The sequence below is a fragment of the Gymnogyps californianus genome, chromosome 2 (genome assembly GCF_018139145.2).
Source record: "Gymnogyps californianus isolate 813 chromosome 2, ASM1813914v2, whole genome shotgun sequence".
NCBI lineage: Eukaryota > Metazoa > Chordata > Aves > Accipitriformes > Cathartidae > Gymnogyps > Gymnogyps californianus.
In genome coordinates this window covers 58,431,416-58,444,208 of record NC_059472.1, presented here as the reverse complement: position 1 = coordinate 58,444,208, position 12,793 = coordinate 58,431,416, and the positions used below count along the sequence as shown (strand labels likewise).

General features: G+C 44.8%; 1 protein-coding gene across 4 annotated transcripts in view; it reads right to left on the bottom strand.

Moving 5' to 3' along the window:
- Window positions 1-1,229: 1,229 nt before the first annotated feature.
- The window catches only part of LDLRAD4 (low density lipoprotein receptor class A domain containing 4), a 239,821-nt gene continuing 228,257 nt past the window's right edge, over window positions 1,230-12,793 (bottom strand). For 3 of the 4 annotated variants that reach the window (XM_050891090.1, XM_050891091.1, XM_050891092.1), the window contains 2 exons: window positions 3,284-3,337; window positions 1,230-1,978 (listed from right to left, as the gene is read on the bottom strand). In XM_050891090.1, the coding sequence (XP_050747047.1) occupies window positions 1,436-1,978; window positions 3,284-3,337 (597 nt within the window). In that variant the 3' untranslated portion in view covers window positions 1,230-1,435. The remainder of the gene's footprint in view (window positions 1,979-3,283; window positions 3,338-12,793) is intronic. The other variant, XM_050891093.1, reaches the window with a different exon arrangement.

Sequence of the window (12,793 nt, the reverse complement as noted above, 5' to 3'; positions counted from 1 at the left end):
TAGTTAATACGCGAGTCATCTTTACCCATGAGTGCAGTCCTGCTGGCGTCAGCCGGATGACACGCACGGAGCAGGGTTTCCGCAACAGGGCCCAGAGCAAAATGGTTTGCAGTGAGAGTAACTGGTGCTCCCACGTCACTGCCAGGGATCCCGCAGAAGGCAGCATCACTGTCGCGAGCGCTCTCGGTACTGCTGCGGAAACTGCATGCGGGGGGGTTATAGCTACAAGGGCCCCTTCCCTTCAACAGGATGGATCTCCAGGACTGAACTTCAGTATCTAAAGGATGAAATGGAGAGCGAAAAGCACAACAGTCTCACGTATTTTAACAGCATTGCAGGGGAAAAAATCCACCTTGCATTTTTAAACAATTTATTGCATAATGTCATGATATGTGACTAAATACATTTCAGGCTACAGTGAGGACAAAAATCTCTAAAACTGTAAGTACTGGTGATACTGCATTATGAAAAGGAAAAGAATGGCAGCACTTAGTTAGAATCAATACAAATTAACACATCTGGGATTTTGTTTTGCCATTTACGAAACAAATAGTCTACACTGCAAAATAGCTAAACCGTAAGTGATGGAAAATGCTGGGATTTCATATTTGCCTTCTTCCATCCAAAAGTCTCCAAGACACTTCACTGATGCACTGTTATTTGAATGCAAATTATTGCAAAGACAAGTGTCCCTGTATTTCTTGATTTGTAAAAGTCAAGAGATGTTAGGCTAAGTCCTGTCCCCTTTTTCTAGCAGACCCGGGGGGAGGGGGGCAAACTCCTCCAGATTACTTCTGGGGCTCTATCATTGTTCCACAGGTGAAAAGACAACATATAGAAGAACTTCACATAAAACAGTTCCCTCATACATATTTTTTTAAAACATTAAGATAGTGCAACTTTTAAAAACACATTTATCACAACACAAATTAATTCCTTGCATTCATCTAAGTTCTCAACTTTATACCTTGGCACACAAAACAGGAATTTTGTTTCATATTAAAAAAAAACCACACCCTGGGAGAAAAAAAAAAGCAAACTGGCCAATTCTTCCCCCATTTATCTAGCAAAACCACCTCCTTCCTTCTGCCATTCAGTGAGTATAAAACAGGCTGTACAAGCCTCATTTCTGTGCTAAGTTAACTTTTAGAATTAAATAATTGAAATAGTTTATTAAAAAAAATAATATATCCCCCCCCTCTCCCCTGAAACACTGCTCATAGACAAACTGAATGGAAGTTTGTATTTCTTTCAATCTGCTTTGCATGCAATTCCCCTGAAAGGAATCAGAAACAAAGAACTGGTTTGCACGTTTGGTTTTACTAAGTTGTACCACGTGAAACGTAACAACATTGTGCACCGGAGCACGGGGGTCTTCCTCCACCGCCCTGCTTGAATCTCTTGTCTTCAGTTCAAATGCACCTGGGCGAGTAACTTAGACCAGGTTTCCTGGTTTCCGGTCTTGGCCTTTGCTGGGGACTATTGTGCTCTCTGAATTGTTCTGCTGAAACTGAAGTCTGCTCCCCCTCTGCGAGGAAGGAGGCACGTTGCTGTGCTGGTGATGGAAAAAAGAGGAGCCTGGGTAATGCCCCATGACCTCGCTGTATGTCGGGGGTGGTCCTTCCATCCTTCCGTTACTGCTATAGTTGGTTGCACTTATGCCCGAATTGCTGCTTGGTGGGCAGGGGCCCCCATTGTACATCGAGATGTCTATCAAGTCGCTATCAAAAATGGTTCGGTTGGGCGGTGCCCTGACGGATTCCCGGTTGAGCTCCATCTGCTGTTCTGGGTCCCGGAGCTGCAGGGTGCACGGACCTTGGTACGGCGGTGGCTCTTCCCCGTCAGAGAGGGAGATGGTCGGAGGAAGGTCAATCTCATGCTGCATGTAAGGGTAAGTGGGCTGGAAGCGACTGAAACGGTCCCGCTGCATAAAAGATGGGGCGGTAAACCTGTCCCTGGACCTTGGAGCATACATGATCTGAAATGGGAAGAGAGACACACGTGACTCCACACCTGAGCAAAGCACTGTGGGTGCTCCATATTTACGAAGAACTGATAAAATGCAAAATGCTTCTCTTTGCCACCTATCTTAAGAGATTAAACCCAGCAGATATTGTGCACACGTGCTCCCACATGCGTGCATGTGAAAAGAAAAGGTAGGAGTTGCAGGAAGGATCTAACACAAGATACTTGAGAACAGCTTCACGAAGGAAGACCAAGGCCCCACACAGCTCCTTCTGACATTAAAACATGCAGAGCCAAGAGAAAATGATTCTGTTTCTGAACATAGGAAATGCATTCTCTCTAGTCTTGACAATTGACTAGTTCTACGAAAAGGTCCCAATCCTGAATTTCAGCTGCAGTCTGAGCCTCCCCCTCCTACTCAGAGTTAATGTAATACCCTGCATCACCAAAGAATGCAGATAGTCATTTTAGTACATTTTGTAAAGGCCCCACATATCTCACGCCTTCACTACCAGAGTGTATCAGGTGTCCTCCTCCCCCTCAGTTCTCAGCCAGAACTCAGCCTCTGGGGAGGACTTACAAGGCTTCTGTACTGCCAGTGGAAAAAACGTCCCTGGCATATTAAGCCCTGGAGACAGTCAGGCGTTACAAAAGGAAGAGTTCAAGATACTCTGTGAGGAGCTATTGCTCCTCACTTGGTCTATCCCAGATCTAGCCAGACACATCAGCTTCTTCTATCTAGATCTATCAAACTGCTCTTCTCATTTTTGGGTCCATGCAGGGTCTTTAGCCACTAACCCTCACAGATGCAGGGCCAACCACTAGAAGTTTTTCTGTTTGTCACAGGAGAGCTGGACCACTCGGAGCAATACACCCACAAATTATCACATAGACCAGGGATGTGTGCTAGCTGGAAGACGGGAGGCACTGGTGATAGGATACGTGTTGTAAATCCAAGAGAAATTCAGGGAGAAGAGCAACTGGTCTCCCAGCTTCCACTGAATACTCAAATTACTGAGCCGCTGCATGAGAGAGACACACCTCCACCACTTACCTGTGAATGCCTACTATGATACAGGGAGCTGCTGATGGAGAAGAGGTGTCAGGTAGGCAGAATTTCATTCTTTCAATGAAAAAGTCTTAGGCATTTATGGAATGGGAGTTAAGGCAGGCTCAGATGTCCACATGAACCTGGCTCTTGGTCTACACCGAAAAAGCTTTCTTTACTAAATAGATGCATGTTTTTGAAACGAGCCAAATATACATTACAGGAAAGAGGAAAGCGCATTGGTGAGGATAATAAGAAATCTGTCTGTACCTCTGAAGCACCCTGGCGTGAAACCGAGCTTTCTGAAGGCCACAAGCACCCTTCCTGGAATGCAGAAGAAAACAACAAAAGAGGAAAAATTAATAGATCACATCACCATCCTGCCTCAATACAACTCTTACAGGCAGTCAGCTTCTAAGGACCGGCTGTCTCCACCTAGAGCGAGATGATAAACAAGTAACATCCCACCCCTTTCTTTCCAAAACTAGAGCAAACAGCAGCTCTGCACCCAAGCAAGTCAAGCTTGGCCCATTTTGCAAGTGCCAAGATGCCACCCAGAGCACCCAGCCTCACAGGCCGTAAGGAGGCAGCAAGCCGGTCGCAGCTACGAGCGCACGGCAACATGCAGAGACGACAGGAGACACTTCAGCACTTGTGTGCTGAGTGGGTACCTGTCACCTCCCAACTCGTGACGAGGCCACATCAGCAAGGTCAGCGGGTCCGATGAAGCTGACCTGTCAGCCAGGATCCCGATTACACATCGGAGCCAAAACAGTTCGCAACAAAACCTAGCATCTGTAATCTCAGTGAAGTGACAGTCACTCTAAACCCAGGTATATTCTGGTCAAAACTGTCAGTTGCCCGATTCCCACCATAAACAGTAATTAAGCAGCTGAGGTTTCAGCCACCAGTTCCCCTCTTCAACCACTTCCCCAACCACCTTCTCAGGCCAAAGTATTTTCTCTCTCATGCCTCGAAAGGCTGTTCTGACACTGTACCAGCACTTAGGGCAGAATAAAAGGGTGAAGAACAACATGTCAATAAGGGAAAACAGCTTAAGGTATAACATTATTTTTATTCTCAATTAATTGTTTAGAGTAGCAGTAACTAGTGCAATGGATTTATTTTACTGGAAGATTTCAAAGCTGAAAAGGACACATCAGAGCAGCTATAAAGCACAGAATTTCAATCTTGGTGCAAAAAGAGAAAATCAAAACATTGTATGGTCATGACTATTTTCTTGGTGCTAATTCAAGTTTTACGATTTTACAGACATAAGAAATTTCAGGAACAGGAAGGAAAATGCATACTGTCCCCAAAAGCATTACCCTGTATAGACTACTTTCAAATCCCACTGTACTGCTTCTTCTCACCATAGCATCTTTCAACATATTTCAGATGTAAAAATAGACCTAACTAGATGTTCATCATGACACTCAGAGACCAAAAGCAGTCTGTGATCTTGTCAGGAGAGTCCACCGAAGAGGAAAGCTGCTCTAAGAGGAATCTCCCACAGGATTCAGCTGTTAAGGGAAGTGCTTTGAATAACAAAGCTGGTCAATCACTTCTCTTCCGTAGCTTTAGAGAGCAGAGGTAGAAGGAGGCTGACAATTGCAATTATTTACAACTTCCCTTTGCAAGTATCTCCATTTGCAAAGGCCTGATAGGAAAGACAAATCTTACGTAGATTCATGTATTTCAGTGCCTATATAAGGTTTTGTCAATAGAAGAAATTGTAACTGTATATATACATGTATATACATACTTGTACCCACCTTCCTTTCCACCCCTCCATCACCCAGATGCCCTCATTTTGAAATATCTGAGGGTATATTTGCACAATTAAAGACAATAAGGTTATCAGCAGCTGACCAGCAGGCTCCAAGCCTGTTGCAATTGTTAAGTAAAACATATTAGTCAAAGCTGAAGCGCTCAATTAACTGCCCATGAACTACAGGCCATACACAGCCCAACAGCAGGTTCCTGAAAAACACGATAGTGTGTAGCTTTATGCTTAGTGCAATTGTCTCGGTCTCGCCTTTAATGTGTTCAGGCTCAGAAGAGAGGAAAAAAGGCAACACCAATGACCCAACCCAGAAAGGAATTCAATCTACCACCACCACTCACGTTACTTAAAGAGTGTTTCCAATGTGGAAGCGGAAACGACGACTCCCATCCTATGGCCCATCTCCCCTAAGGCAGGAGAGTAAGACGAGCCAAGGGAGGTGGTGCAGCATATGGAGAAAAACTCCTTGTGCTGAGATGGAGCAGGACCTGCACACTGAGCCTAGGCACACAGACCTGGTACCAGCAATGCCTACCAGAAACAACTTGCTAGAAGAATGGAGTTGCCCATTACTGATGCCTGAATCCCAATACAGTAAAAGACCCTGCCTGGAGGCACTGCAGCTGCTACAGGGACCCCCCAGAGTGCGATGAGGGTGCTGGGATAGTCGGACCAAGACGATGAGACGAAAGGAGCCCAAGGCTCTCCCCACTCTGGGCTAACTACTTGAGGAGGTAGACAGCTTGGAATGCAGCTGAACTCCAAGGCTGTGAGATCCTTAGGATGCAAGGATGCGTAACAACATGGCGTCTGTGATAGTGTGTCCTACAGCCCACCTATAGCTACTCCCTTCCCTACGGTTTCCTCTGGAGAGAGCAGCAGGCTGAATAAATCATTTGGCAGCAGCCAACCCCCAGTAAGATCTCTATCCCAGGAGCCAGAGGAACTCTGGGTTCAGCATGCCCACGCTTGGAAAATACCAGGCTCACACACTATGTGCAGACCAACCTCACCATGCATACGTGGTCGGTCCAGTACCACAGTACAGGATTCTCTCACCACCACTAGAATAAGCCCAGACTAACTGGCCCAATGTGGGAGAAGGCACTACACTCTTACTTAGTGCATGTACAAGTCTTAAGACGGACAGCAAGAAAAGGAAGGAGCTAGCAGGCAACTGGGTTTCCTGCACTCAGCTATAGAAGAATCTCCGAATCCTTCTAGGACATGAACTTATTGTACAGTGACCTGCAATGACAAATACAAACATGTAGAGCGGCTTCCTAAACTTTAAGAGGAGAGCAGTATGACAACATGGGAAGAAGAGTACAGAGAGGAGGAAAAGAAAGATAAAGAGACAATAGACAGCACACCAGTGCTTAATTATGAATAGCTCTACGGGGCTTATATTTATACGTATTTGAGGGATACAATAGAACAGGAAAACATTTATGCTTAATATCACGCACTAGATACCCCTTATCCTTTTACATAACACGTATTTCACTGAGCTGTGCAGCTCCTGCTTCAGGGCTGGCTTGGGAACTGCCAGCTCGGAGCAAAGGCAGATGCTGCTCAGGTCTGTCTGCAACCACTTATTTAGACGTCCCCTTCTACTAACATCCCAAGGCTAAGAGAAAAGTTAGGAAATTAATAAAAATTTAACACACTGAAGCACTTTGCTGAATCTTGCCCTGAAATGCCGTACGGGTTTTCCGCACTTTGCCTTCTATAGATAAACCCCCTCTCCTCCACAGAAGGTGGCATCTGTCTGGAACAAGAGAATTGCATTGAAACAGGTGCCTGCCCCATCTTCCCAATTTTGGTCTTTTCAGTCATTCTGCCCTCCTGAAATTGCTGCATCCACCACAGGAGACTTACCATCTACCTTTCTCAAGTCTTCATACCAGGGAAATCCTCTCTCCCCTGCACTGGGTAGATACAACCTAACCCAAGGGCTGGTGCCCACCTACCCCACTGTTCTTGGGGTGATGGCAAGGGGTTGAGAGGAGAAGAAAGGAAAAACCTCAGTGTTGCAGAAGGAAAATATCCCCATGACTTTTTTTTCCCCAAGATGTAGATGTAAGAAATAACATCCTGGGACTGCCGTGAACAATCTGGGGTGGCTTACACCGAGGGAAAGTGTTATTTCTTGCTCTCTCCTTGTCCCTCTACTTACAGACCTTCACTTGACAGCTAAAATGTTTCCCTGCGCTCAGATCAGTGAAAATCAGGTAAGAACTGACAGCATTTGTATTTATATTCCCTCACATTGTTTCTCTCTTTATTATTCAAAATACCAAGGTAGACTGGCCTAATGATAAAAAACTACTTTTGACCTCTTTTCACTCAGTGACTTCTCATCCCACTTCTCATCCTGTAAGCAAGACGAAATCATGCACACGCAATACGGCTCGGCGTGATGGCTAACTAGCCGCCAGGCCTGGCGCAAGCTCGCAGCCCCAGTGCTGCACCGCCTGGCATCGTGCCGACAGGCACTTCCCAGCTAGCAAATCCCGCACTGGCAGTCCTGCTCGATGGTGTGAGTCCCCTCACACCAAATGCCTGGGGATTTGTACAGGCAGTTCTCAGGTATGTGCAATCAAGGCTAAACCTGAGCAAATGCAATTTATCCATTTTTTCTGTGGGCAATATATCATTTACCTGCTTCTTATAGATTCTCAATAGCTAGCCACCTCAAATTGCTCCTTCTTAAAGAGACTAAAGGTCTTCAGGTGTGAGCTTCAATACTTAAAAGTAGCAGGGAGAGAAAACTTATGCCTTCATTCCCTATATTGCATTCATTTTTAACATTGTTAGGTTTTGGAATGAAAAGGGGTGAGTCTCCACGGTAAATCCTAGCTCCTACAAATAACACCAAAGCAAGAAAAATCTTAGGGATCCAGCTACATCTTTGGCTGACCTTTGCCATTCCTGGGTTTCACAGTAATTTACAGAAATTAATTTTGCAATTAGATTTTGAAGTAACAGCATCATTTAATAAATCCAGCTGGGTGATTACTTAATTATCTTATGGTGATGATTATTTAACTCAATATTTAGAGCTTAGGGGACTGGATAAGCCTAAGATAATTTGCCTAATTTGTATTTTACAAAGGTTTACAGCCTCCAGAATTAAACGGTTTAGGAAGATGACTTTTTGAGGCCATTTTTAAACACTGTGCTTCCCGGAGCACGCAGTGTCATCCAACTACCTCAGCTGAGCACCAGCACATTGACAGACAGCAGGAAAGGAATTTACCAGAAGAAGAATTTTTAACTCAGGATAAATTGCAGGCAAAAATTTATGCTCAGTAAGAAAAATTCCTCAAATTGTAATGAAGAAAAAGCATCCCTGTGCTGGTTTTGGCTGGAATAGAGTTAATTCTCTTCACAGTAGCTAATATGGGGCTATGTTTTGGATTTGTGCTGAAAATAGTGTTAATACAGGGATGTTTTAGTTACTGCTGAGCAGTGCTTACACAGAGTCAAGGCCTTTTCTGCTTCTCACACCACCCCACCAGCAGGTAGGCTGGGGGTGCACAAGAAGCTGGGAGGGGACATAGGACAGCTGACCCCAACTGACCAAAGGGATATTCCATACCATGTGATGTCATGCTCAGCAATAAAAGCTGGGGGAAGAGGGAAGGACAGTCAGAGTTATGGTGCTTCTTCCCATTCCTGGGGATGGCTGAACACCTGCCTGCTGACGGGAAGTAGTGAATGAATTCCTTATTCTGCTTTGCTTGTGCACGTGGCTTTTGCTTTACCTATTAAACTGTCTTTATCGCAACACACGAGTTTTCTCACTTTTACTCTTCTGATTCTCTCCCCCATCCACCCCGGGAGCAAATGGCTGTGTGGTGCTTAGTTGCCAGCTGGGGTTAAACCACAACAACCCCATATAATCCAAACTTTTATTCTTTACTGATTCTTATGACGACTTTCAGTTTTTCTCCACTTTTAAGTTTCTGAGAATTAGACCGCTGCCTGAAATTGTATTTCCTGAAAAACAAAAGTCAGTTTTTCACTTTCTGAAATGCATTACAATTATTGAGAAGGTCCCTCTTTTCCCCTCGATTAAACTCAGATTTTTATTTTATATGCTTATATATATATAAACACACACACACACACACAAAATATACACAGCTCTTTTGCAAATGAAGTGTTTCAGATAGTGTAGTTTCTGATTTTGGCCCTAGGTGGCAGTGATACATTACATCCCATTAAAGCAGTGGCTTGCTCAAAATGCTCCAGGAAGGCACAGGGTCTTGTTCCTCCCTGCCTCTTCCTGGGCGATACAGACCATCGCAGCTCTGAAGATTGCAACATTTTCCCTGCCGAACACAAGCAAAGCAAACTACTGCGTTGTTGCCAAGAGAATGACAAGTATTCCAGCAGGATTGCTCTTTCCTTTAAAAGCCATGTTTCCCCAAGGGCAGGAAAGGTTACAGCACCTGGCAGAGCAGTGCATGGTACCAAGGCGGAGAAGTACTAGAGAGAAAATTACGGACAGCACCAAACCTCTCACATGTAGTCCGCCTCCCTACACTTAGAGTAATTATTTCTGTTACTTAATGCTTTAAAACTTTTATTTCCCCAACTTCACAACACTTTACCACTTTAAGTAATCTTCATTTCATCCAAGTGAAGGAAATAAGTACTATTATCCTTCCTCCTTTATTTGGAGATGAAGCAAGTTGCCCAAGGTGACACACAAAGTCAGGAACCACTCGAAGCTGGTGCTCTCGCTTCTAGTCCTACCTGCAGATTTCCTAGACAATCCTGCCTTTATTAAAGATGTTCCAACTTTATTGTGGTAGACTTCAAAGAGCAGCAGCCAGCGCACGCTGTCCCTCCTGGCAGCGCACCCTGCTGCAGGGTGGCAGGAGAGGCAAGCCCGTGTCCCTCACGCAGACGGCAGGAGAACACAGCACACATCCAGCTCCTGCCAACTGATGCCTGGTGCAAAGGAAAAGGTTTGGCAAAGCAGGGTGGTCTACAGTACTCACACTCTCTCCCAGCTATAGACTGGGTTCTTGTTCCCACTGGGATTTTCTTTCTTTTGCACATGTCAGTAAGAAAATGAGTGGCCCAGGGATGCCAGCAGGGAACAGAAGGAATAATGCTAACACCGGTAGGAAATAATTTAAAAGGCCAAGAGGCAAGACTAACATTTGAAATCACTGACAAATCCCTGGAGTTGTCAATATTGAGTATTTTCTGTCACTCTCCTGACATTCCCCTTTTATTCTGAAATAGCTGTTCCAGGACAGAAGGCAGTATTTTTTACAGCTGTGCTCCTGGAGCTTGGCATTCAAGACAGGCATTATCAATGCAGGTCCTAATGCAAGCTGACTAGCCCTAGCAGCAATGCTGCCCTCAGTGCTGGGAGGCAGAAGCTGGTCAGGGTGAGCATCTTGTGTGATGGATGCAGGGACTCTGCTGCCAGGAGTGGGCCTGGGGCAGTCCAAGTGTTCAGTACTCCTTCAACATCCACTTCATAAGAGAAAAAGATGCAGAGACAGAAGCCACCAGGATGGGGAGGAGGAATCACTTCAGGAGCATCAGAAGCTCATTAAGTACCTCCCTGTAAGTCACCTAGTTAATCTCTTTTCCCTCAACATCCCCCTGGAAATCACTGGTGATGACACTAAGAGTTAATCATCAGAAAGCAAGATTTATCTTTCTTTTGTCCCAGCAAACAGCAGAGTTCCACAGCAGCAGCTCGGCTGCAGCTACCTACATGCCAGCAGGATGGTTTTGGTTACCAGCAACGCTGCCCTCCCAATACAACGTCAGTCCTCCCAAGGCACAGCCAGCAATGCTGCAGCACGTACCTCCCCTGGGATATCAGACGCACATGCCCTGTGTGTGGATGTGCCTTTCCAAGGCTGCCACATGGCTCTGCCCCAAAACTCGCCAGCACTGCTGGTAGCATCAGTCGCTCCCATGGAAGAGGTGGTGTCATCCTAGTGAAGCAGCCCTAGGCGTGCTCCTGGTACACTCCACACCTTACAGCCTTCGCATCCTCCTCAGATGCTCTGCGAACCTTGGCTGGCTCCCGGCTGTGAAGCCAAACACCGCTGACAGATCGGCCAGCAGGGGGAAACGTTCAGTATTTTATCCACTGTGATACGGACACTGTTCAGTACCGTGCACGATCACTTCAGGTTACTGCTCACGCCAACACGGTTGTCACACAGCTTCGTTCCACCTCTCACAGTTACGACCCCAAACCTCGTCTTTCTGCTAACGTTAGAACAGGGTCTGAATGTTTTAATAGCCACTCTAGGAGAGCGCAGGGCTTGCCATGGGAATGCAGGCAGCATCCTTGGCAGCACTGTGGCAGAAGCATCCAGTACTCCCGAGCACTCAAAAGGTTGTCCCACCCCGATGTGATCTGTTTAAGGCCTCAGCACACTAACCAAGGTAATAAAACAAAGATCAGGGGAAAGATTGGAAAATGAGACTTGAGAGGGGATGAAAAGGAAGAAAAAAGAAAGAAAAGAAAGAAGATAAAGATGAACTGGTGGTCACACAGGAAAGTATATTTACAGAACAGGAATGTAACAACTACTTTTCAGCATGTCCTTATCAAAGAGCAACTTTTTTTTTCCTGGGATCAGTCCCTTTTCTGCCCTTCAAGTATTACTAACACTTGTGATTCCAGTGATATTTCATCTTCTTTTTAATACTCTAATTTCTGGACTTGGAAGACAATGAGAATTTCAACTTCCAGGCCTTTCTTTTTTTCTTTTTAAAAGATGAAGGAAGTTCAGCCAGACAAAGAAACCCACAAACGCCTTTTATTTCATTATTTTGGAGGCCTGACCCCATGAGTTTCACAGGTGTGAGGCTGGCAATAAAGGTAGTAGATAATTTATTGTTCATTTCTACTACGCTTTCTAGAAGAACCAGAATAAGAGAGATCATCTGTTCGATAGTTGGTCTTTATGGGGCCAGAAATCTGTGCAATTCAGCCACAGCTTAGCTGTTGGAAGGCATAATTACCTAGAAATAGGACAGGCTTGAAGAAAAGGAAAATTGAAGGTAACAAAAGGACAAAAAAGAAAGAGGCCCATCTGACTAGGAAAGGCAGGATTCTGCCTCTTGATACACCTCACACCTCTGCTACCTCAGTTATGTGAGGGGGAGGTTCACTTCATAGTTCACTACAGGAACTAGCCAAATGTCAATTAATTGGCTTTACCATTTTTTAAGAAATACTGCTGAACTTCCTCTATTCTATTTCTCCACCAACAGAAGGTCTGAGTCAGAATGATATTTTCTTCAGACACTAGTAGTTAATAAACATTTAAATCTGTTTTCAGAGTCTATATACCATTTAAAAAAATTCCCTTGGAAGAGAATCCACTTATCGATAGCAATTGCACACAGAACAAGGCCTGCCTGGTTAAAAAATAAATATATTTTAAAAGTGTATAATCTAACCTGCAGCTTACTGTTCATGCTACCTATTTACCTTGTGCAACTCACTCCGCCATGGACAATGAGAACAGGCTGGTCGTTTCCAGTTTCACATCAGAGCAAGTGCTTTAGTTTCCCAACTCTCATGCACCGCACACTGCTTTCAAGCTGTGCACTGCAAGCAGTGCACAACCAGTTTCTATCAGAATTTCCTTCTAACACCTGAGACAAAGGAAAATTCAAACATATTTGACATCTGACCTCAGAGACCTCCAAAGTCCCATTCCCCACAAGTATGACCTTCTTCTAAGAACAGCTTCAGCTTACGAGAAATCCAGATGAGTAATAGTGATGACAAAGCTATACCATACAGTTTTCAGAAGAATTAGTAACCGGTTCTTGCCAACCAATCATTAATTCCCACGAAGTGCTCACATGGCTATGATTATCATTACTTACAAGGGTGCCATCAAACTGAAACTGAGTCAGTGTTTTAAAAATTATTTAAGAGCAGTTCTGGATACTAAAGTGGCTCCCAAGTCCCCACTGCCAAACTGCAT